Source organism: Sorex araneus, chromosome X (assembly GCF_027595985.1).
Source record: "Sorex araneus isolate mSorAra2 chromosome X, mSorAra2.pri, whole genome shotgun sequence".
Classification (NCBI taxonomy): Eukaryota; Metazoa; Chordata; class Mammalia; order Eulipotyphla; family Soricidae; genus Sorex; species Sorex araneus.
Genome location: NC_073313.1, coordinates 49,552,002 through 49,578,641, shown reverse-complemented (window position 1 = coordinate 49,578,641; position 26,640 = coordinate 49,552,002). Strand labels below are relative to the sequence as shown.

Sequence of the window (26,640 nt, the reverse complement as noted above, 5' to 3'; positions counted from 1 at the left end):
ACTTCTTTCAAACTTAGAACTCCATTCTAACCAGACAGCATAAAAATCCATATCAAGACTCATTCTCCAGAATAAATGACTAGTATTATTAAAATGTTTCAAGGTTACACAAATTAAAAAAGAGAATTTTTTTTAAAAAAAACAAGATGTTTTAAGGTTACGCAAAACAAGGAAAGACTAAGGGACCATTGCAGAAAAGAGGAGATTGAGGATCCATGGGCTGAATTCTGGAACACAGAAGTACATAAGGGAAAAACTGGTAACATTTGAAAGAAGTTGACAGTCTAAGTTAACTGTATTTTACCAATATACATTTCTTAGTTCTGACAGACGCATGTTGTTTTTTGTCCATGAATTTGAGTAAAGGGAGGGTATACAGAAACACTCTGTAATACCTTTGCAATTTTTTTCGTTTTGTGGTGCTCAGGGCTTACTCCTGGCTCTGTACTCAGGGATCACTCCTGGTGGTGTTTGGAGGAATCATATGGGGTACTGGGGATCGAACCCAGGTCAGCCATGTACAAGGCAAGTAAGTGCCCTGCCAACTGTACTATGGCTCCAGCCCTACCTTTGCAATTTTTCTGTAGATCTAAAATGAACTCAATATTCAAAGTCTGTTCAGAAAAAAAAACCCATAAATTTCTGGTAGTTCTCAGCTCATTCAGGCTAGCAGACAAGTGTTTTAGTGGTCTACAAGGTTCTGTATTTTCTGACTTTCCCATTACTTCTCAGACCTCTCATGCAACTTTGAATAAAAGAATAGGTGACCCTCTAATAAAACACAGGGCAGTAACTTTGATGAATTATCAGAATCCTCTGGGGAACTTTTAAATATATAGATTCCAGGGATGGAGAGAGAGAGAGAACTGAGGGTAGGGTTCTTGAATTGTATGCGGCTGACCCAGGTTTGGTTACTGGAACCCCATATGATTCCCTGCTCCCCACGCCCCACCTGCCCAGGAGCGATCCCTGAATGCAGAGACACTAGCAAACCCTGAGCACCACCAGGTACGGACCAAAATAAAATAAAACAAAGATACCAAGGATACAGTTCAGAAGGTTTTGTTTTATTTTAGATTTGGAAGCAGGTGAAGAAGGGATGACCTGAGACACAGCTGGCAGTGCATAGGGCTCATGCCTCGTTTTATACTCAAGAGACCACCTAGAGTGTAGGGGAGATCTAACTGGAGTTGGCAGCATGCAAGGCAAATGGGTAAATGCCTTTACTATCTCTGTGGCCCAAACTCAGAGACTGTTGAATCAGTATTTCTGAAATGGAAGTTGGAAATTTATAGTTTATAAAGCATCCTAGAGAGTTCTTTTTTTTTTAACACATTTTCTTTTTTGGGGGGGGTCACACCTAGCAATGCTCAGGGCCTACTTCTAGCTCTGCACTCAGGAATTACTCCTGGCGGTGCTCATGGAACCACATGTGATGTTGGGGATCAAACCCAGGTTGGCTGCGTACAAGGCAAATGCCCTACCCGCTGTACTATCAGTACAGCCCCCCCTTGAGAGTTTTGATGATTAGAAAAGTTTGAAAGAGTTTTAAGATAATAAACACCAAGAATTCTCTAGGAAACCAAGCAGCTTTATTAATTCAAAGCAAATACTTGAGACTTTAACTGAAGAGGTAAATTTAGATTCTGAAGTAAAAACCATTTTTTTAAAGTGAATTTTCCAAGGAATAAATCCACCTTAAACTCAGAATCATATTTGCAACTGGGAGCAATTTGTTCCCCAGGGGACAACTGGCAAAGTCTGGAAACATTTTTTGGCTGCCACAATGGTGGGGTTGGGGTATGCTCTAGTGGGTAAAGGTCAAGAATGCTGCTAAACATCCTTTGTGGAGAGTCTCTCACAAAAAAGAATTATCTGTCCTAAAATATCAATCTTACCAAGCATGAGAAATCCCCCTTAAATTCGCTGATGGTTACTTTTAGATAAGGACACAAGGGCACAATCTTTCTAATGCCTATCTGGAATACCTCCACTGAAGGTCTTTTCAGTATTCCACAGCAATGAACATTTAAAATTTTTCTCCCATAGTTTTCTTTGGAAAAATTTTCTTTCAACTGTATATTTTTTAAAAAAAATCAAACACAAGAATATGTTATATCGTTGTTGATGAAAATATATTGTTATTATTGGGACCAGAATGATAGTACAGTGGGTAGGGTGTTTGCTTTGCATGTGGCGTACCCAGGTTCAATCCCAGCACCCTATATGGTCCCCTGAGCAATGCCAGGAGTGATCCCTGAGCATAGAGCCTGGTGAAAGCTCTGAGCATTGCCGGGTGTGACCCCAAATCCATATATATATATATACATATACATTTATGTATATGTATATATATGTAGTTATTGAAAAAATAGCAGTCATTTGCCTTTCCCCTTTATCCATAAAATATTCAGATGTGGCCACATTTGCTTTATCTCACTTACCTATCTTTTGTGTATACATACTTTTGTGTTCTGCTGAATCCATTAAAATTAACATGACTATGCATGCATTTCCTACATAACCACAATACTTAAAGGATACTAACAATAATTTCATAACATCATCTTCAAATACCACTTGTCACCAAATGTGTTCTACATTTTATAGCTCACTGTGCCCCAACCCAGGATCTAATTAAGGTTCATTCAATGCGTTTAGTTGCTATGTTTCTTTTAATCCAGAACAGTCCCCCATTGTTTTATTTGTTTTTCAGGACATTGTCTGAAGAATCTCTGCTAGTTTTCTTATAGAATGCCTTCTTTTTTTGATTTGTCTCATTATATTCTTATGGTATCCCATGTTCCAGTCTTTCTTCTAATCTACCAGTGAAATCTTCGCTTGATTAGATTCTGATTAAATAAGCTGAGCACAGGTATTTCATAGCTGATGTTTGTTTCTTTGGAGAGAGCCACACACAGCAGTGCTTAGGGCTTACTCCCTGCTCTCTGCTTAGGGGCCACTCCTGGCAGTGCTCAGGGACCCACAGGTGGTGATTTAGATCAAACCAGGATTGACCACAGTCCAGGCAAGCATCCTATCCACTGTACTATCTCTCTGACCCTGCAATATATTTCTCACTGAGCCACATCTAGACAAATACAATATCAGATTGTACAACTGTCAGTATTGCTAAATTTGATCACTGGATTGCTCTGGTAATCACAAAACCTTTGAATCTGAATGATTATAAGTCTATATTTTTCATTCCTTCCCCTCTCAAGATCCCTTCCCTTATTGTTGTTTTGATGACTGGAGGTTGCACACAAGTGCCTGGATGTGGTGCTTACACATGTGTAGCTGAGGTGCTTGCTGGGCATTGCACACCAGGTGCTGTGCTTGCACACTCAACCAAGTTGTTCACCAAGGTTTCCATTTCTTTAGCTGCAGTGCTTGTGCAAATACTTGCTGGGCAATGTGCTTGCTGGGTATTACACTCTCAGTTAAGGCACAGAGGTTGAACATATGGCCAGCATGCTCCCACATCTTTTTAGCTGCAGTGCTTGCTGGGAGTGGTACTCCTTTTTGTAGTGTTTACACATACCTGACTGCAATGTGGCCAGAAATTGCTTGCAGTGCCAGAGATCACAGACATCCAGAGCTGCCCATCTTAAATATTAGGGCTTCTAGAGCTCAATCTGCACATGTGGCACACTGGGGTTTTGAACTAGTGACCACATGCTTGCAAGGCAGGCACTCTTAAGCCACTGCATTATTTCTCTAGGCCCAATATCCTATTTTTTTTGTAGCAATAGTTTTAGCATCCACAATCTTTTTTTTTTTTTGCTTTTTGGGTCACACCCAGCGATGCACAGAAGTCACTCCTGGCTCTGCACTCAGGAATTATCCCTGGCAGTGCTCAGGGGACCATATGGGATGCTGGGAATCGAACCCGGGTCGGTCGCATGCAAGGCAAACGCCCTACCCGCTGTGCTATCGCTCCAGCCCCAGCATCCACAATCTTTGAATTACACTGGGCATTGTAAAATAGTGACTTCCAAAGTCTATCATTCCTCTTTATTCATTAGCTCTCTGTATTCTGTAAAGAGCAGAAGAGCTTTCCTTTATTCCTTCTGCACCCTTCTTATCACTAAGGATGCCTGGATTTCTATTATGTTACATCAGTTTCCTTTATTATTCTTTTTAATGCTTAAATTATTCCAAATTTGGCAGTGAAAATCCTTCAAGCTGGCTCCTATGACCTTTTGACACGACTTCATTAGTACCTCAGTACATCCTGTGACCATTTCTCATTTTAAATTTCTATCAGGCCGGAGCAGTAGTACAGTGGATAAGGTTTGGCCTTGCATGCAGCTGACTTGGGTTCTATTCCTACACCCCATATGGTTCCTAACCCACCAGCAGTGATCTCTCACCTCAGATCCAGAAGTAAACCCTGAGCACTGCTGGGTGTGGCCCCAATGCCCCTACCCCCAAGTACCGATTTTCACCCAAGTGGGCATCAGAAACATCTCCATTGTGAGACTTGTTGTTGCTGTTTTGGGCATATCGAATACGCCATGGATAGCTTGCCAGGCTCTGCCATGTGGGTGGGATACTCTCGGTAGCTTGCCAGGCTCTCCAAGAGGGATGGAGGAATCTAACCCTGGCCAGCCATGTGCAAGGCAAATGCCCTATCCACTGTGCTACCACTCCAGCCCCCAAAAAAATTATAGTTAAAAAATACATTATATCTTAAAGTTGTATGTGTCAAGGGCTCAGGATGGGGGAAATGGGAGGGAACCAAGGGTCACTGGTGGTGGCATAGGGTCTCATGGGAGTGGGATTAGAGGTTGGAACATATACCTGATAGCCTATCGTAAACAACTTCGTAATAGCCAAACCCTTACACCCAATACTACTCTTTACTGTAAGCAGGAGGCCCAAACTATAAGAACTAACCTTAAAATGTAGGGCTGGAGAGATTAGTACAGTGAGTAGAGTGCTTGCCTTGTGCATGACCAATCTGCATTCTATACCTGACATCACATACAGTTCCCCAAGTACTGCCAGGAGTGATCCCAGACCACAGAACCCAAACACAGAGCAGGAGCAAGCCATAGCACCACTGGGTATACCCCAAATCCAAAAAAACAGGTCTATGAAGGAATCAGGTCAGAGGGTAGGAGGGAATCTGGGGTCAATAGAGGAGGGAGGGGGACATGGGTGGTGAGGGGGACACTCCAATAGAACCAGCACACCGTCAAAGACTTGGAGATAAGAGCACTGTATGCCTGAAATCCTACTGTAAACAACTCTGTAAATCATGGTGTCTAAATAAAATGTAACAAAAATAAAATATTTTAATTTAAATTAAATATATGTTAAAATATTTATATGACACTTACTGCTAAATCCCTGTAACCTCTTGGTTTGAGCTTGACTTTTTTTTCAGTAACAGAAATTTTTCCTTCTCCAACATGGAATGTTGTTACTTAGAGATAATATATTTGGGGTGTAAAAAGTCTATGAAACCATTTCTCTAACATTACATGAATGGGTAAATTGTTAGTGTAAGCCTATTCTATGTTCACTTCAACTCTAATTCTCACTCTTTCAAAGGTACCTGTAGCACTTATTCATTGACTTAATTACTGAAGTCTGCTAAGAGTTTGTTTTCAAGGTTCTGTTGACATCTTCTCATGTCAAAGTGGTTGTATAAAAGGAGCCAAATCACAATTTCCTATATATAATATGAGGGATAGTCATGCATGGGGTGGGACTAAGTCCTCACCAGCATTAGTTATTACAATTCTCCTAAAGATTCTTTAACATTTTAATAAAGGTTTCTGTAGTTTTTTATAACTTATACATAAATAAGTAAATGCTGATAGGCCTTCTTTCCAGGGCATACCAAATCAGCACTGCAGTGTCTACACATATGTGCTCAGACCAGTCAAGTGAAAATCCTGATTGAGTCGTAAGCAAACAGTGTCCCAACTCTGACAGCTAAATAGGCCTCTGCAATAGAACCAGCACACATTCAAATACTTATAAGGCAGACAACCCCCCTTCAGGAGAGCATGTGGACTCCAATTCTTCATTTCCAGACATATTTCAGTATCTGAAATTTATTAATGGAATTAGCTAACAAGGGAAAACTTTTAATTATGCATGTATATTTAATCAATTGTACAAGTGTGCAAATATATATTATTTTAATTTATTTTTCTTATTGTTTTTCTAGTATGATCAAAGTACACTGAAGGCAGAAGGAATCCTTATCAAGTGTTTTTCTGTGGTTTATGAACCACACCCAGCAGTGCTCAGGGCTTATTCCTGGTGGGGCTCTGGTGACCACTTGGGGTGCCAGGGATTGAACCCAGTTGACTGCACATAAGGCAAGCATCCTACCTACTGCACTATCTCTCTTACCACTATCTCTCTTACCCTTACCAAGTGCTTTGTATCTGGGCAGGGAAAATCAAATAGACTCACTATAGTACAATAATACAACAATAATAAAATACATAAAACACAACATAAATTTCAAATGCTAAGAAGATAAAATGCGGAAAAAACTCTCACTGCCAACTTTTTTTTTAGTTATGTAGGGCTTTTTGAATGGCATGAACTTTTGACATTTCTGAACTGTTAGGGAAAAAAACAAAATAATCGAGGCAAAATAAGAGAAATGTTAACAGTAAGTGTAAATCAAGTTTGCATATTAATTGGATAACCACAAAGTATACTGATCATCTAGAAGTTACCTTTGTTCAGAAGAGGAAGGAAATTAGCAGCTTTTTCCTGAAAAACCCTTTGAGCATCCTCAGCTTTCATTGTCACTTCCTTTGTCTGTACCAGAGAAAAGCCTTTACCAATCATCTGTGGAAAATAAAATTTCATTCGGATTTTAAGATGAGCTTCAGAGATTAAAATGATATTTTCCTATTTGAATATTTCTCTCTATAAAATGTGATGCAGCACCCTGAGTTGTTTTAGTTTTGACTCTAATTCGGGACATTTGCTGTAACAGGATCTCACATTCATGAGATTCTTCCAGATGGGTGGTTCTGGTTAAGAATGAGTATTTCAAGTTAACATTAAGCATCAAGTAAAAGTGAAAAATCCTCAAAATTTAAAACAAAAAACTTTTGAATTGAAACTAGCAGAGGAACACTATTTTTTCTGGGAGTGGGGTGGGTGTTTGAGCTATACCCAGCCATATTCAGGAATTACTCCTGGCAGTGCTTCAGGGGAATACTGGGGATTGAACCCAGGTCGCCCGTATGCAAGGCAAATGCCCTACCCACTGTACTATCCCTCTGACCCCCAGATGAATACTTAAGATTGGTGGTATTGAAAGATCCATTGAGAGGGAAATACAAAGAAAATTATGGTACATTCACATAATTAAATACTATATAGTTCACTAAATATACCATAGTATATGATATTATATATGAAATATTATAACAAAAAGGGAAATGCTTATGTAATAATGTTACTTAATATTTTTCATTTGTGGGAGGGTGCTCTGTGCTCATGAGTTTCTCCCAGAGATGTTTGCGGGACCGTTAGATGCCAGGGATTAAATCTGGGGCTCGTGCATGCAATGCATGTGCTTAGTCTTTTTGAGCTCTCTCTTCAGCCCCAATAATATTTACTTTAAAATCATTATGTAGATATATGTACATATATGTATTATACAATAATAGTAACTATAGTCATGGGAACACTAATAAGCTCAGCAGTTAAATGTACTTTACATGTATAACACACAAAATCCTTTTATGAGGTAGGTACTATTACTGCCCTCACTTTACAGATGAGAAAACTAAGACACAGAGTGGTTAAGAAATTTGTTAAAGGGCATACAACTATTATATAACAGAGCTCGGATTTGAACACAACTAACCAGATTAAAAATTAAATAAATTAAAATGGCAATTCAAAGTGGAGTACATTATAAGTTACTTAAAAATATTTTTTTTAGAACTGGAGAGATAGCTCAACAGGCTGGAGTGCTAGCTTTGCATATGGGAGGCTGGGGGGGTCAATCCTTGGCACCATGTAGTCCTGAGCACCAAGCCAGAAGTGACCCAAACAACAAAATAAAAATTCCCCCAAATGTATTTCTACGCTTCTGTATTTCTACCATTATTTGTAATGAGTACATGTTAGTTTTTGAAATAATTATGAAAGTTGTTTGGAAAAATAAATCATCCAGTCGCTTAAAGCAAAGCTTATTTGGTTTTTAATGATAAAACATAATATGGTCAATAGAGAACACAGGAAAAATTTAAAAATGGAAGTAAATATCAACTAAGGAGTCCACTTAAACATGCCACTGTCATAAATATATGCCTCCTTTCATCATCCAGGGTTTCTTTTTAACCCAATGAGAAATACATGATCATTGGAAAAGTCACATAAAAGAAGACTGCTCAACCTACTTTCCTAAGAAAAACTACAACTGTTAATGTTTTGCTATATAAAATTTTCTAGCCTTACTTAGAAAACATTGTAGATACTTATACATCCTGTTTTACAATTTTTCACTTACTTGATAATAAACATTTCCCAGTTATCCTATCATTCCAGTTATCAAGTTTCTCTGTTTTGGATGGAGTGGGCCACATCCAGCTGTGCTCAGGGATTACTCCTGGGGTGTTTGAGGGACCATAGGCCGTACTGGGTATCAAAATGGAGCATGCTGCATGCAAAGTACGTACTAACCCCCTCTACTATCTCTCTGGCCCTCTACTATAACTTCTAATGGATTATGGTACTTCATTCTTTAATTTTTTATTGCTTTCGGACTTGGTGGTGCTCCAGAGCTACTATCCTGCAAAGTGCTTGGGGGACAAAGGTGGTGCTAGGGACTGAATCTGAGGCTCCTGCACACAAAGTATGTACCTCAGCCCTTTGAGCCATTTTCTGAGCCTTGTAGCCAGTTTTAAGGGCTGATGGCATTTCCTTTTACAGCTCTCTTATTCCATACTATCCGGTCAAATTGGATTCAAACTCAAATCCTATTTCAGAACCCTCAATGCTGCCTCAGAAAAAAGAAACATAAAGTAGCAGAAAATTACATGGCCATCATTGCCAGATGATGACTGCAAGGTTATTTGAAATATCAGAAACAATCCTCTATCTGTTTCTAATTTTCTAGACTGCTCAGCACCTCTTCTTTTACAGTCAGACACATAAACTGACAAAAGTAGATGATTAATTCAAAATACTCTTACCTAAAAGTAGTGAACTATGAAGCAATATCTATTTTGGCATTTCACTGCGGCAGATCTTTGAAGACATTTTTTTGTGAAAATCCTTCTACTTTTAAAGGCTTGAAAATTGTAAAAATATGCAACTTAAATTATGCAATCAATACTTTACTTCCAAACACTTCAAATTACCTTTATCTAATTTATCCTGGGCCTATCTGTGATGTAGATAAAAGGAAGCAAGAGATCTAATTTTTTGGTGAGAAAAAATAAGGCCCAGTGTCTTCTCTTAATTCCTTTTTCCAGAATATGCTTCCTATCTAAAAGTCCATTATGATGTGTTTCATTTGTAAAAACAGTGCAAAAAAAGATTCTGTGATACTCTTAGAAGTTAATAAAACTAGAGTTAGGGAGTCAATTAATCTCTAAGTTGTCCAAATATATTTTTGTTATAACACAAGATTCATGCTTTTTAAAAAATATAATAATATATATTTTTGGTTTTGGGGCCACACCTGGTGGTACTCAGGGCCTACTCTTGGCTCTTTAATTAGGATCAATCCTAGCAGGCTAGGGGGACCATGTAAGATGTCAGGGATTGAACCTGGGACAGGTGTGTGCAATGCAAGGTCCTACCCACTGTACTATCTCTCCAACACTATAAATCTCATAATTATGTAGCTTTTACATATATTTTCTTGGATTCTGAGCTCATTTATATACATATATATTATATAATTTTTATCTTAATATATACATATATATATATCAGGCCTTTTAGCACATATTGGTATTCTCTCTGCATTTATTTTCACTCCTTAATTCCATGCTTCAGAATTAAAAAGGATACAAAAAATCAGGGTTTATTTTCAGGCTAAAAGGTACTCTCTGTCTTGATTCACTGTGCTTTTGGTCACATTCCTGCTCCACCAGGCATTCGTCAACTTTCTCTTATCACTGAAGCAGCACAGTAGTGTCATGCTTAAGGATTAAGACTGGTTTACAAAATCAGATGGTGACTTACACAACCCGACTGCCTGGATTAAAATCAAGGCTCTGCTGTTTACTAGCTGAGTCACATTTTGAAAGGCACTTACCCTCTCTGTGGCTAATTTTCCTTATTGATAAAAAGGGGAACGAGGGCATATGTTTCAAAGGCTATTCAGAATTAAGGGAATAAATTCAATTAAATCTCTTACAACAGTGCCTGTTATATAGCCTAGCTTCTTAAACTGTGGGTCATGACCCCATATGGGGTTGCATAACTGAATGTGGGAATCATTTAAAAATAAATGCAATTATGATTTATCAGTTTAAATGTTTAAATGACTATATATTTTTATATGTGTATCTACAAAGAGTCTTGTAAAAAATTCTCAAGCAAAAAGGGACCATAAGTGGAAAAAGTTTAAAAAGCCCTGGCATATAGGAAATACCATGTAATTGTCAACAATTATTATTGCTGTTTGATATCATTGACTTTCTGCTTTTTATAACTTGTTGTAGGCCAGAAGAACATCTAAGAAACATCACTCTTGCTTCACAAATATTTTCAAGGACACAGAACAGTAAATTTTCACAAATCAGAAACCAGTGTTCTGAAAGGCTAAGAACATCTGATTCTTATGAGGAAAGAAAGTGTTTGTTGGGGCTGGAGTGATAGCACAGCAGGTAGGGCATGTGCCTTGCACGTGGCCGACCCGGGTTCGATTCCCAGCATCCCACATGGTGCCCTGAACACCGCCAGGAGTTATTCCCGAGTGCAGAGCCAGGAGTTAACCCCTGTGCATTGCTGAGTGTGACCCAAAAAGAAAAAAAAGAAAGTGTTTGTTGCAGGCATATCTTGAAATGTATCATTAACAGTTTTGCAAATAACCATAGCTAAATAAAAAAAATTACAGAAAGGAGTTTTCCTTTTGGTTCTTTTTAAAAACATGCTATATTTTTTATATTTCAAAAGGGTAAATGTTTATTAGACATTTAATGATATTATATATTTAAAAATGCATCTACTGTGTGAGCTATGTGCAAGGCAAGGAACTTACTCAATAGTAAAATTTTATACACACTAGGGCAATCGTGACTCTAAGAAATGGCTATTCTAATTTGTACTGTAATTTGTGTTCTTAGTAATTTTCTCTAATAAGACTTGCAATGAAAAGCATACCATACTTTTTATGCCCACTTCTCATTACTTAAACAAGTAGTTTGACCTGAATAACACATCTTTTGAAAACTGTACCTAGATTTTTTAAAGTAACGTACACTATAATGAAAAATTTATCTCTCAGACATAATATTAACATGGTTTTTGAGCACAAAGCCCAGAAGTACTTTCTCTATATTTTATCAGATTGTTATCATATATATTTTAAAATATCAGATCGGCAAAATTTAAAAAGATAGCACTGTAGCACTGTCATCCCATTGTTCATCGATTTGTTCGAGCAGACACCAGTAACATCTCCATTGTGAGACTAGTTGTTACTGTTTTTGGCATATTGAATATGCCACGGGTAGCTTGCCAGGCTCTGCTGTGCGGGCAGGATACCCTGCTCGGTAGCTTGCCGGGCTCTCCGAGAGGGATGGAGAAATCGAACCCGGGTTGGCCATGTGCAAGGCAAAGGCCCTACCCGCTGTGCTATCACTCCAGTCCGTGCTATAGCTCCAGTCCATTTAAAAAAATAAGTTGTGAAAATCATACAACTATACTTGGGCTTCTGTTGCTTTGAAAACTATGCCTCAGATATACTTTGCTGATTTCAGGCATGGGTTCTTACATTGTAGAATGTACAGTTACAGAGAGGTTATTTCCCTCATAAAAATCATTACTTTTATTTTGTGGTTTAAAAGCATTACTTCTGTTTTTTGTTTGTTTTGGTGTCCATACCCAGAGGTGTTCAGGGGACTGACTATATGAGGTGCTAGGGATTGAACCCAGTCTGCCTGCCTGCAAAGCAAGTACTCTAGACCGTTGACTTATCTTTCAGCCCCTAAAGTCGTAACTTTTGATAGGACTGTTTCAATTTCAAGAAATACTTTGGAAAAGAGCCTTGATACATGTATGTTCCTGGAAGTTTGATTTTTAAATTGAAACATATTCTTCCTGAGGAATATTTGATTAGTGGGGTCAGAGCAATAGTATAGCAGGTAGGGAGCTTTCCTTGCACACGGCCAACCCGGTTTCAACCCACAACATCCCATATGGTCTCCCCAACACCATCAGGAGTAATTACAGAGCAGAGTCAGGAGTAACCCCTGAGCAATTTGGTGTGGCCTGAAAACAAAATAAAAACAAACCAAAATAAAAGAGTATCTAACTAATGGATAATCAATATATCCTACTGTTGCTTCCTTTACGGGCACCGTCAACATAGGCACTGCTGCTTCTGGAGCCCCTCATCTCTATATCCCAGGTTATTTTTCAAGTGGAAGCTAATTCTCAAAGAATCCTCTTTACTGGGCCAGAGTGATAGTACAGAGGATAGGGTGCTTGCCTTGCACACAGCCATCTGGGGTTCGATCCCCAGCACCACAAAAGGTCCCCCAAGCAGTGCAAGGAGTGATCTGGGAGCACAGCGCCAAGAGAAGACTCTGTGCACTGCCAAGTGTGTCCCTTTCAGAGTCCCCCAAAAGAATTCTTTTTACTAAGGAACCTTAGCAAGAGTATCCACTCATAAACGCACAGCCTTTGCCATTCCAGTTTTCACCTAGCTTTTCTACACTACCTCCCCTTTAGGGAAGTAGGGAGAATAATGTGGAGTTTGCTCTCACTGTCACAAGGGATCGAACACTGTATTCCAATGTCGTTCCTACCCTCTAACCAATTAAAACTCCAATATGCTTATCCACTAAATAACCATAAAATATACAACTTTACTATGTGAGCTTCCACTGAATTTATTAAATAGAATAGAAATTCTCTGAGAACAGATAATTTCAGTGACAGTAACAGTGACATATCTCCTATAATAAATGCTTAGGGCCTGAGTGAGGGTACAGCAGGTAGAAGCATTGACCTTGCACATCGCTGACGTGGGTTCAATACCTGGTACCCCACACAGTCTCCTAAGTCCATGAGGACTGATCCCTGAGTACAGAGCCAGGAGAAAGCCCTGAGGACTGCTAGGAATAGCCCTCAAACAAAGAAAAATGCTTAGTAACTGTTCACTGAAATATACACATATATGTGTGTATACATATATACATATATATATATATATTTGTGTGTGCATGTTCAAAGTATGTTCATACATACTTTGAAGTCATATCTGATGGTTTTCAGTGGTTAAACCTGGCTCTGTGCTTGGGAGACCACATGGTGTGATGGGTATTGAAACAGGGTAATTGCATGCAAAGCAAGTGCTTTATCTCTCTGGCCCTTGAACTATATTTTAAACACTTTATTTTTTATTGTACTTTTAGGTAACATGGTTATGTTACTGATATCTTTTAGATTTTTGTTGTAAAACATTACTACACCTTTCACCAACATCAAAATGCCCAAGACCCTCTACCACTGACATTTTAAACAGTTTCTTTGAGAAAGTATTTTAGGGCCTAAGCAACTAGTTTACAGGTAAATCTGTATGGGAAATAGGATACTCACTTAAGTATTGTTTGTATTTTGTTTGGGTTTTATTTGGAGGCCACACCTGGTGATGCTCAGGACTTACCTCAGGATCACCCCTGGCAATGCCTGGGGAACCATTTATGATGCCGGGGATTGAATTGAGGTTGGTTGAAGGCAAGGCAAGTGCATAACCTTTGCACTATCTCTCTGGTCTCTTGCATATATATCTTTAATACCCAATTTTATTTTTATTTCTATTTATTTATTTATTTTTGCTTTTTGGGTTACACCCAGCGATGCTCTGGGGTTACCCCTGGCTCTGCACTCAGGAATTACTCCTGGAGGTGCTCAGGGGACCATATGGGATGCTGGGAACCGAACCCGGGTCGGCCGTGTGCAAGGCAAACAAACGCTCCAGCCCCTAATACCCAATTTTAAAAGAATAAATTTCTCAGCCAAATGGCAGGTTTCTATCCAGGTGTAAGTCTGTTCCTCTGTTCTTTCTCCTTACCTCATCAATTAGTTTTCTAGCATTTGCAATGGTATAATCACCAGCAAACAACACCACCAAACATGATTCATCGCTACTCTTTGGCCTCTGACCCCGGGATACTGGAACAATACTCCTGTTGGCTTCGGTGGAAACACGGACAGTTTGGAGTTCTTCCGTAGTTGGTAGAGGGACATGGTCTTGAACAACAGCATCTTCTGGAAGAAGGCTGAAGTTGAGTTCTCCTGATACAGGTGTAAAGTCATGAATGTTACTCCAGTTGTTGTTGAAGATACTTAACCCTGCATCTTTGAACTGAAAAGCTAATTCGGGGTAGTACCATTGAAAACATCCAAACTTGATATTTGTGGAAGACTCAATAATGGGTTGAGTGGCGCAACACAAAAAGACTTCCAGTTTTCTACAATCCCGCAAACGAAACTGTTGGCAGGCTAATACACACTTACAATCTCGGCAATTCCGGAAAAACACACTGCCTTTCACAGGCCCCAGAAAAATAATGCAGCTAGTACAGTCATCAATAGTAATTGTAGCAGAGTGATCAAAAATATAGATGTTACAGTTCTCACAGTCTTGGATAAGGAATTGCTGTCCTGCCACTTTCCCAGGTAAGCGACCCACTGTTTCATCCTTCAGTCCACTGAACATGAAGTCTTTTGGATCGACCTGTAGAGACAAAACACACAGACATTAAGCTATTAGATGGCAGTTACAATTCTTTCTTTTTGTTTTTGGTTTTGGGCTACACTTGGGGCTGCTCAGGGCTAACTCCTGGCTCTGCGCTCAGGGATCATTCCTGGTGGGCTCAAGGGACTATATGGAGTGTCAGGGATCAAACCTGGGTAAGCAGCATGCAAGAAAAGTGCCCTACCTGCTGTACCATTTATTTGCCCTGGCAGCCATAATTCTTAGTGCAAAATATACATCCCTATGCCCACTGACTGCAATACAATAAGAAAATAAACAATATTTCTCATCCCCCAACAAATAAATGAGGGAACAAAACATAGATGGTTATAGATTTAAAAAGACATCAACGAAGTACAATATGAACATTGTTTGGGTCCGGTTTCAATCTATCAAGTATGAAAACATTATTGGAAACAATTAGAGAAAGTCACAGACACAGAACTGATATTAAGTTATATCAGCTGGAATGATATTAAGGAATATTTTGGGTTTTTTTTGTTTTGTTTTGTTTTGCTTTTTGGGTCACACCTGGCGATGCACAGGGGTTACTACTCCTGGCTCTGCACTCAGGAATTACCCCTGGCCGTGCTCAGGGGACCATATGGGATGCTGGGATTTGAACCTGGGTCGGCCGCGTGCAAGGCAAACGCCCTACCCGCTGTGCTATCGCTCCAGCCCCCAATATTTTGGTTTTAATCTTATTTTTACTTCATTTTTAGTGGGTGGTGGGCCACACACAGCTATGTTCTGGGCTTCCTCCTGGCTCTGTGCTCAGGGATCAATTCTGGCAGCATGTGGTGCCAGGGATCGAACTTGGGTCAGCTGCATGCAGGGCAGGCACTTAACCATATCTCTTGGGCCATCTGACCCTTTTTCTTGTGTTGATGTTTCACTTTTGGGCTGGTAAGATAGTGCACAGGAGTTAAGGTGCTGTTAACCCTGATTTGATTCCAGGCACCTCATGGAACAACCCCCAAGTTCAGAACCATGAATAGGCTCCGCTGGCACCACTGAGTTTGGATCCCAAGCCCCATAAGCAAACTACTTGCTGCACAAACTTCTGAAATTATGCCTGTTTCACAAACATACCCATATGGAAAGGTTTCTCTATCCTTTCATAAATTGAACATGAGCTTTTGTTTCTAACTTTGATATTTTGAATATGTACAAGATTCACAGTATGTCAGAACCTGCACCTATAAATTCTAATAAAACATTTACTGAGTCATTCTTACAATGTAACTTTTCAAACTTCATCACTCCCATCCCATTCTAAACTAAGGCTAACATAACCTTTTCAACAGTATTCCTGGAATCTGACATAGTTTTTTTAAATCTCCTGCCCTCCTTCCCTTCATTGTTGTTATCATGATGACCGGAGGTTACAAGCATGCCTGACCAGGGTGCTCACACATTTTATCTGTGATGCCTTCCAGGGGTTACACACCAGTTGTGGTGCTTGCACACTCAGCCCAGGTGCTCAGCAAGAGTTGTACTCCTTCGGTTGTGGTGCTTGCACGTGTGCTCAATGGGGTGAGCAGTATTAGTTGAGATATGGAGGTTGTGTTGTGGTACATACTCAAATACATCAGGATTGCACTTTCTGGCCAGGATACTGGCATATTTTTTAGCTGTAGTGCTCATGGGGAATTGCACTCCTTTTTGTAGTTCTTACACAGACCTGCCTGTGGTCTGGCCAGAAACTGCTTGCAGTCCTAGGGGTTACAGACAACAGTTTTCAGGTTCAAACAGCAGAGCTGCTAGGGTTGCACTCAACATATATAGATGGGATACTGTGGATTTGAAGTCATGACATCACTTTTATAAGGCATGTGCTCTAAGCCTCTTGGCCTGACGTTACTATTATTATTATTATTATTATTATTATTATTATTATTATTATTACTGGTGCCCGCTCGAGCAAATCAGTGAGCAACGGGATGACAGTGATACAGTGATACACATCTTAGGCCAAATCTTATTTTAGTCTCAATTATTTCACTTGTGAGCAATAAGATCTTGAAAAAGGGGACTTTAACTTTCTATATTTTCAGACATTTAACGAACATTTCAACCCCCAATATGAGCCAGACACCATTTCAGGCTTAAAATGAGGATGTCTTACTCTCTACACAAAAGAAGTAAGCACTAAACAAAACAGACAGTTTAACAAAAGCCTGTTTTTGTAATAAGAAATATTCAGAATGGTCTGGAAAATAAGAAAAAGATACATGGGATAAAGGAGGAAGGGGAGTAATACTTCTTGTACAATGTGAGAAAAAATAAGCTGGAGTTTACCTGATAAAGGAGATGAGAAGAAATGACCCTGCTTCCCACACCCAGCAAAAGTTACAGACTACATTAAATCTATTTTTTTAATGGGGCCTCCCAAGCAGTGCTCATCGGGCCTGGTGGCCACCACTGTGATATTCAGCCAACTGGGTCAAACTATTTAATACTGGAGCCTGAGGATGCAATGCTGCTTGAGTCCTGCAGTGCTGGGGATCACCAGGGCCACACTGGCAATGTTCGGAGGGGCCTTCTGGCACCAGTGATTAAACTGGATCCTGTGCATGCAAAGTATGAGCCCCTGACCTCTGTGCTATCTTCCCAGCTCCAGAAAAATATTTTTCCCGTGGGCTGGGGGCAGTCAGGATGACCTCAGCGTACTTGGCACAGAAGATTAAGGTTAGGAACTCATTCTACCCTGGGCATGTTAGGAACACATTCTACCCTGAGCCCTTTCTCACCAGGGAACTCTGATAGCAGGGCTGGCGGGATCACTTCAGTGCGTGTGGGCGACACTAGAGTCTGAACTCACAGACTCATGCTTGTTGAGCAAGTCTTTTAAATTACTCAGCCCTCTTCTGGTCCTTTCTCAACAGGTATGTCTTGATCACAGCACATGGTGTATGGTGATCACCAGGGTTTGTACTCATGGCATTGTTTTTGCCTTAAGTGCTTGAGCCATATTTCAGGTCCCTAAAGTAAAACCTTCAGGGGTTTTAGGGGAAGTAAAAGTGGATTGTTATTACTAGTCCTGAAATGGAAACAGATGAAGCTACAGAGGGAGTTAGGGACGATATTATTAAGCTTTGAAATTATCCAGAGGCATTACGGTGTCACAGAGGATTTAAATAAGCAAAATTTATTTTAGAAAGATAACTCTGGTAAGAATAAGGAAAAAAGGAAGCATGGAACATGGACCTCAGATGCTATCAAAATTGTCCAGAAAGGGCCTATCTAAAGCAATTGTTGGAGGATAAGAGGAAGAGGGTTGAATTTGAGAAATATTGAGGAAAAGACTTGGCCAATTTGGTTATTCAATGAAGATAAGAAGTTAGGGTCAAAATGATTCCTAATTCTCTACTCCAGTTTTCCCAACTTTGTGGGGTCCATCAGCCACACTGGCATGTTATTTTTGCTATGTTTTCGGGCCCATGCCTGGCAGTACTCAGGGCTTACTCCTGTCTCTGAGCTCATGCATCACTCCTTGTGGGGCTCAGGGTTCTACGTGGGGTTCCGGATATTGAATCCAGGTCAGCCACATGCAAGACAAATGCCCAACTGACTGTACTAGTGCTCTACGCTTATATTAGTATATTATTCAGCCCAGCACATTACACATGAATATTTTTACAAGTATACATGTCAATGCGAGTTTTAGAAAAGAATACTTTTATTTGTGTTATACCCCCTATAGTTTTCTTTTATCCCCATGCATGGGTTTGAAAGAAATAGTGATCTAACTTACGTCTTTGGGACTGGTAGTGCCACATACACAAAAAGGAAATGCGGGTATAAGAAGAGATATTAAAGCAATTTCAGTTTTAGCATTTTACAGGTGATTCACATATCAAAAGGCACAGTGTTCCAGTTTGGTTTCTATCAAGATGCTGAGCTAGCATAGTTACTATCTCCCAGTGCCCAAGATCAATGCTCCCACCCACCCAAGGAACCAAATGAGGAAAATCCCAAGAAAAGGGAAAATAGACGAGTCCCTGGGTAGAGTTTGGGAGCATGCAATAGAAAATGAATGTCTAGAAAGATAGCACAGTAAGAGAAGGGAAATCTCTGTGATTTTTGCTCTTATTTCTTGCCCCTCTCAGATCTTGAGACAATAGTGCTTCCCTTACACCTGTTGAGACGCAATCCTCAAGTCTGGACTTGGTGGGTGAAGTAAACGTAGGACAGGGCCAAAACACTGTGCTGATGAAAAACTGGGAAAGCAAGGGGAAGTAACTATGCCAGTTCTCATGATCTCTCCAAACCCTCAGAACAGATGAACTAAAATCTAAGGTCCTCAACTTCTGTGCCTGCTAGAGCACATTCTCAAGGGCTGATCAGAGCCAAAAATTCCTTCACTAAAAAAAAAAAGAAAAGAAAACCTGGGGCTAGATCGATAGCACAGCGGGTAGGGCGTTTGCCTTGCACGCGGCTGACCCGGGTTCGATTCCCAGCATCCCATACGGTCCCCTGAGCACCGCCAGGGGTAATTCCTGAGTGCAAAGCCAGGAGTGACCCCTGTGTATCGCCAGGTGTGACCCAAAAAAACAAAAAAGAAAAGAAAGAAAGAAAGAAAGAAAGAGAGAAAGAAAGAAAGAAAGAAAGAAAGAAAGAAAGAAAGAAAGAAAGAAAGAAAGAAAGAAAGAAAGAAAGAAAGAAAGAAAGAGAGAAAGAAAGAAAGAGAGAAAGAAAGAGAAAGAAAACCTAAGGAATGGTCTGCAACTGCTGCTTATCTCAACTATTGCTTGATTAAGTAGACTGAAAACTAAAATCAGTGAGTATCTAGAAGCTCTGAAACACACAATAAGCTTGAGTTCCACATGCATTGAGTATGATCACATTTTTCTTTTTTTTTTCTTTTTGGGTCACACCTGGCGATGCACAGGGGTTACTCCTGGCTCTGCACTCAGGAATTACTCCTGGCAATGCTCAGGGGACCATATGGGATGCTGGGAATCGAACCTGGGTCAGCCGCGTGCAAGGCAAACGCCCTACCCGCTGTGCTATCGCTCCAGCCCCATGATCACATTTTTCTTAAGCATACATTAAATACATTTTTAAATATATATAAACTAGCCCAGAATTTCTCAATCTAGGACCATATGGCCCTTGTGGGCCTCAGGATATTGCAAGGGAGGCACAGGTGAAAATCACATGAATGAGGGGCCACAACACCAGACTAGTGGGCTAACTGGTAAGTAGGTGGACCATAGAAAGAATACAAGGTCAGAAAGGGGTCATGGTCAGAAAAAGGTTGAGAAAAACCTTTTATAATGTACTAGACCATAAATTCTCAACAAATTTTAAATAACATCACAAACCTTGATATGAGACCAACAGGCAATTAAGTTAGAAGATCATAACAAAATATATTTGAGAAATTCTACCCTATTAAAAACTTAAAAATAAGGTACTGCTAAGTAACTCATGAGTTAAAGAAGCCAGGGGTTGAAACAATAGTGTAGCAGACAAAGCATTTGCCTTGCACAGAGTTTACCCAGGTTTGATCCCCAACACTGTATATGGTCCCCTGAGAAATGCCAGGAATAATTCCTGAGTGCAAACTCAGGAGTAAGCCCTGAGCACCACCAATTGTGACCAAGAAAAAAAGAAGAAATCATAATAAAAAATTAAAAACACTTGGATTTAAATGTTAAAGTATCACATGTGGAATGCAGCAAAAAAAAATGGGGATTTAAGGAAAATTTATAGCCTTAAATTTTTACAATAAAAACATGAAAAAAGCAATGAGTTAAATGCCCAGCTTAAGAAATTAGACAAGCAACAGAATAACCCTACAGACAGTCAAAAAATATTTAACAATAGCAGACATAAGTGATTTAGAGGGATTGGAGATATTTTAGAGTGGCCAAGGTATATGCCATGCATGCAGCAAACCTGGGTTCAATCCTTGGCACCATATATAGTCCACCAAATATTGCCAGGAATGATCCCTGATCACAGAGCCAGGTGTAAACCCAGAGCACCACTGAGTGTGGCCCAAACCCCACCAAATGATCTAAATGATTTAAGAAATCAAATTTACAAAAAAAATATATCAGCATAAGGGCCAGGGAGATACTGCAGCTGGTAGAGTGCTTGCCTTGCATGCGGTCAACCTGGGTTTAGTCCCCAGAATCACATATGTGTCCTCAAACCTGCCAGAAGTGATTCCTGAGTACAAACCAGGAGTAACTGCTGAGCACTGCTAAGAGTAGCTCAAAAACAAACACAACACTAAAAGAAAATAAAGGCAAATATAGATTTTAAAAAATAACTAATAAATGAATTATTGTGAAAAACTAAAAATTAAATTAAATTAAACAACTAAAAGACAAATTTCTGGCAAAATGATCAAGAAAACAAAAACAGGGGCTGGAGCAATAGCACAGTGGCTAGGGCATTTGACTTGCACGTGGCCGACCTGGGTTCGATTCCCGGCATCCCATATGGTCCCTTGAGCACCGCCAGGGGTGATTCCTGGGTGCATGAGCCAGGAGTGACCCCGTGCATCGCTGGTGCGACCCAAAAAACAACAAAAAATGCAAACAAAAACAAACAATATGAATGAAAATGGACTATAACTATAAATAAAGGTTAAAAAGAATGTAATCTACAATATACCAACAATGATAGAGTTTTGTCTATGAAATGAATAAATTTGTTAAAAGATAACTTATTATAATTCATAAAATTTAAATGTAAAAGTAATTACTATTAAAAATGAAGCACGGACCAAAATGTTTCCACAAAGAAAACATTAAGCCTTACTAATATCCTATATATATATGCATATATATAATGCTTGGGCTGGAGTGATAGCACAGTGGGTAGGGCGTTTGCCTTGCATGCAGCCGACCCAGGTTCGATTCCTCTCAGTAGCTTGCCGGGTTCGATTCCTCCATCCCTCTCGGAGAGCCCGGCAAGCTACCCAGAGTATCTCGCCCGCACACAGAACCTGGCAAGCTACTCGTGGCATATTCGATATGCCAAAAACAATAACAACAAGTCTCACAATGGAGATGTTACTGGTGCCTGCTCAAGCAAATCGATGAGCAACAGGATGACAGTGATACAGTGATACAATGCTTACAAAGCTCAACAATAAAAATACTAATAACCACATTAAAAATGGGGAGAGAAAAAGAAGACAGTACCATGAAGAGGACATATGGATGGTCAATGCATATATGACAAAGTATTCATTGAGATGTATTATTATGGCAATACAAATCAAAACAAATATTAGTTATCTCACTCTCGTGAGAATAATCAAGTTGGTGGGGATATGGTAAAAAAAGGAAACCTCATTCCTGTTGGTGGGAATCTTATCTGGTTTATTCTCTCTGGGAAAGTGTGGTGATTCTTCGAAACAGTTCAGAACTGAGTTTACCGAGAGGGGAGTTGAAGGTAGATGGAAGGGGTCCATAAGTCATTTGGAGGGTAGATGCTGGATGTGATATTAGAACACTATGCATAATACTCTATCATGAACAGTTTTGTAAATTTTGCCTCTGCATGTATTTCTGCATATTAAAAGAAAAGGGAAAGAAAGAACAGGGGTCAGAGAGTTAGTCCAAGTGGTAGGTAGAGGCCCTGAGTTTAATCTCTGTCACAATATGACTTGCCCTCCACCCCACCAAGACTGCCAAATGTAGCCCTGGTAGCCACGGAGTACAGCACATGGGGCACAAGCATCACAGGGAGGAGCCCCAGTCCTTCTCCTATGACACCCCAGCTCTAATAAGTGGGATCTTGTAGAAAATGAAAAAGACAATCTAACTTGATTGGACTTTTCCCAGATTATATAAGTCTGACAGTATTAGAAAAACTCTCAGTGTAAATTACCACTATTTTAACATCAACTGATATGCTACTCCTGACCCCAATTGTCCTCTGATGCTCTGATTCTCCTTTTCCCAGAAGTTTTTCTCTTAGTTTTACTTCTTTGCCTATTAAAACTGTTTCTCTAAAGCTGTCCAGATTCCTTTGACCAGAATCTTGCTCTCCATTTTTTGAGTATCTGTATTACACTTAATTCCCTACTGTATTATAAGTGTTGGAATGGAATCCTCCTGTAACCTATCTTTTTAAAATGAACTCCCCCCCAACACACACACTACGTCTTTGTCCTTTATTTTTATTCTTTGGTAACAGCTTCCTTTAAACATTGTATGTAAGAATTACATTTATCTTCTTTCTTCCAAGGGCGCTCCATTAGAACAGTAAGTTCCCTAAGAGAGGAACTGTCTGTTTTGCTCAGCCCCATTACCCCGAGCATCTAGAATAGTGCCTGGCAGTGCAAAAGGGCTCCATAAAAACTTTGCAGTCCATTTTAGCTACCTGATCTTGATCTACTTCACTGCGCCTACAGTAAAACAAACCTTGACCAAATGTCAGAGGTAACTGAGTCTGACAATCATTTACTTGTCCAAACCCACTCTACCCATCTCCAACAGAGAGACTCTTGACATTGATCAGGACCAAAATAGTATTTTTAAAGACATTCAGTTTGATCCTGTTCAAGCTGGCCAGTTTCTGAGGAGGAAGATAAAATACTTTAAACATAAAGTCAGGCAGAGGCATTTCTCTTAATGCTAATCCTGGTTCTCTCCTTTCTATGTTCTCTTTTCTCCCATACTTGCTATAAAAGGAAGCTTAAGTCGCTTTCCATGTGAAAGAAGGGGATGGTAATATGGCCATAGGAACTTGATCTAGCTTAGGCCTGCCTTAAAGTGAGGAGCAGGAACATGATTTAAGTCAATTCTGCTTTAGGTCTCAAGGAGAATAAAAACATGTTTCCTCAGCTTGTCTTCTTGGCAGCAATCCACCTCTCACAACGGGGTGTGAGTCGATGTAGAGAAAAGGAGTTCAAGACTTGGTCTGTCTCTACCAAGCCATCAAACTCGGTGGACAAGAGGTATCTTCAACCTTCGGATTATGGTTGATCTCACTTACTGAAAGAAACCCCTTAAAACATTTATGTAAAATTTTGTGCATAGCGTGCTCATCAAGCCAGTGTTCTCCCTTGAACATATATCTCACTTGCTTGTCTTTATGTTTGTTTGCTTGCCTATTTCCATTCTGAAGAAGCCTGTGTTCTCTTTGGAACACCTACTTCTTTCATTCTCTGCCCTCACATCTTTGTAAATAAGTTTCAATAACAACTACTGTCTTGCTTCACACACAGAATTGCGCCTATTTTCCTGGGGGTACAAGATTCTGCCAAGTTATCTTTGCCAAAGAGATAAATAACAAGTTCAAACATTAGTAAGCTTTTTTTAAATCTGAGAATTAAATAGATAAATTTGTATAAAGACTGAAAAGCAGCAGTGCTAGTATTTGTTACTTAAAGGTACTTGACTAATTTTTCCCTGGGAATAATAATATATACAACATATAACATTAACAGATTTTCAACTACATGCATAGTTATTGATATATAATATAGTTAAGACTTGTTACATATGCAGAAAGAAAATCTAGTCTTAACTTTAAAATTACTAAGTTGCTACCTTAGTTTGTTTGAGCTGTGTTATGAACTGAACATTTTTGTACTCCCCATATTCATATATTGAAGCCTTAACCCCCAATTTGATGGTATTTGGAGTGGGATCTTTTGGCAGTAATTACATTTAAATGAAATCATGACAGTGGAGCCCTCTGCCAGGACCAGTTTCCATAAAAATGAATCTCTCTTGTTGGTTTCATCAATGATTCCTTTCCTTCTTCTCCTTCTCCCCTCCTCTATATGCACATCAAGGAAACACTATGTGAGTACAAAGCAAGATGTCTGCTGACAACAAGCCAGGAAGTAAAATCTTCCCATAGTAAGGGTGCAATCATCCGTGCCCTAGAACTTCGTTCTAGGATATTGCAGGTATTTCCAAATCTCTGCACTAACAGATGACTAAACTCTAGAATGACTTCTAGGAGTACAAGGCCATATCCCTAGGAAAATACACCTCAGCCTCCTACAATTAAAATGCTTGCCTGAGAAAGCCAACTCCATGAGGAAAGTTTAATATTTGTTTTAGTAAATGCCTGTTGATAAGGCTCTGACCTCCCTTTCTTAGACCATTTACTTAAAAGGACGTAAGACTGCAAATATATATCTCTTAAAACTCAGAATTATCTTTCTCAAGGACATGACCCAATCCTTTGAAATGTAATCATCAGGAAGGATAGGACATCTGTCTCACAATCTCTGTGGGGGACTAGAATCCTATCAGTGGTAACAGCCAACTAACAAACACAACTAGTCTAACAGCATGTACACACGTCAACTTTGCAATTTTGTCATTTTTGGGGTTTTTTATGGCCACATCTGGCAAGATTCAGGGCTTACTCTGGCTTAGTGCTCAGGGATCACTCCTGGCAATGTTCTGGGGAACATATGTAGGGTCATGCACCTACCCAAATCAGGGTTAGCCTGTGCAAGGAATGCACCTTATTCCCTATACTATCTCTCTGGCCTTGAGATTTTTTTAGTTTTTGGGCCATATCCAGAATGCTCAGGGGTTACTCCTGGCTCTGAACTTAGGAATTATTCTTGGTAGTACTTGGAGAGGGACTGGAGAGATAGCACAGCGGGTAAGGGTGTTTGCCTTGCATGCAGCCAACCTGGGTTAAATTCCTCCGCCCCTCTCGGAGAGACTGGCAAGCTACTGAGAGTATCCCTCCCGCACGGCAGAGCCCGGCAAGGTACCTGTGGCGTATTTGATATGCCAAGAACAGTAACAGCAAGTCTCACAATGGAGACGTTACTGGTGCCTGCTCAAGCAAATCGATGAACAACAGGATGGCAGTGCTACAGTGCTACAGTACTTGGAGAACCATAGGGGATGCCAGGGATCAAACCCAGATTGGTGTGTGCAAGGCAAGTACCCTACCCATTGTACTATTGCTCCAGTCCTCTGCCTTGAGATTTTTAAACTTCTATGACAATACTAAGTCCCCTTCATTCTCCCTTTAAGTGACCAAACTTACTTTGCAGAGGTTGGAATAAAATTCAGCTCTTTCTCCTATGGTCAATAGTTACTTTACAAATCTTCTTGCTGCTTAAAGTCTGGCTATATTTATCTTTGGCATCATATACTTGATATGCTGGTACCTTGATCTTGGATTTCCCAGTCTGTGCTGTTCTGTTACGGCAACCATCTTAGTCTGCTCAAGCTGCTATAATACCATAGAACGTGTGACTTAAACAACAGAAATTTATTTCTTGCAGTTTTGGAGACTGGAAAGATCATGGTGCCATTGTGGATTGGTTTCTGGTTGATTTCTTTTCCTAGTTCCTGATAGCTGCCCTCATGCTACTTTCTTGATGACATTTCCTGCATAGTGCAGAATAAGATATCTGATGTCTGTTCATATAAAGGCACTAATCCTGTGAGACCAGGGCCCTACTCTCATGACTTCATTAAATTTTAATTACAGGTTTATCTTTTTAATCTCAAAGTAGCACATCCCTATTAAGTATGATCTGAAGGGTTATTTTTTAAAATCTGAGAATATGAAAATTTTTTCCATACAAATCATTGTTAGAACATTTCCAGATCCAAGAAATAACCTACCAAATCATACCAAAATAGGAACGTTTTGTTTTGGGGTACTAAGGAAAATTTGTACTTCCTTAAAGACCTAATCCCTAAGTATCTCTTCTCTGAGAGTTAGAACTTCAATTTTTTAAT

The 26,640-nt window shown here is 39.7% G+C and overlaps 1 protein-coding gene across 1 annotated transcript in view; it reads right to left on the bottom strand.

Annotated features, from left to right (window-relative positions):
* RP2 (RP2 activator of ARL3 GTPase) overlaps positions 1-26,640 on the bottom strand; it is a 56,112-nt gene that overhangs the window by 14,053 nt on the left and 15,419 nt on the right. Inside the window, exons 2-3 of the mRNA XM_004612897.2 lie at positions 14,252-14,917; positions 6,711-6,825 (exon numbers count right to left, since the gene is read on the bottom strand). Of these exons, the coding sequence (XP_004612954.1) occupies positions 6,711-6,825; positions 14,252-14,917 (781 nt within the window). The remainder of the gene's footprint in view (positions 1-6,710; positions 6,826-14,251; positions 14,918-26,640) is intronic.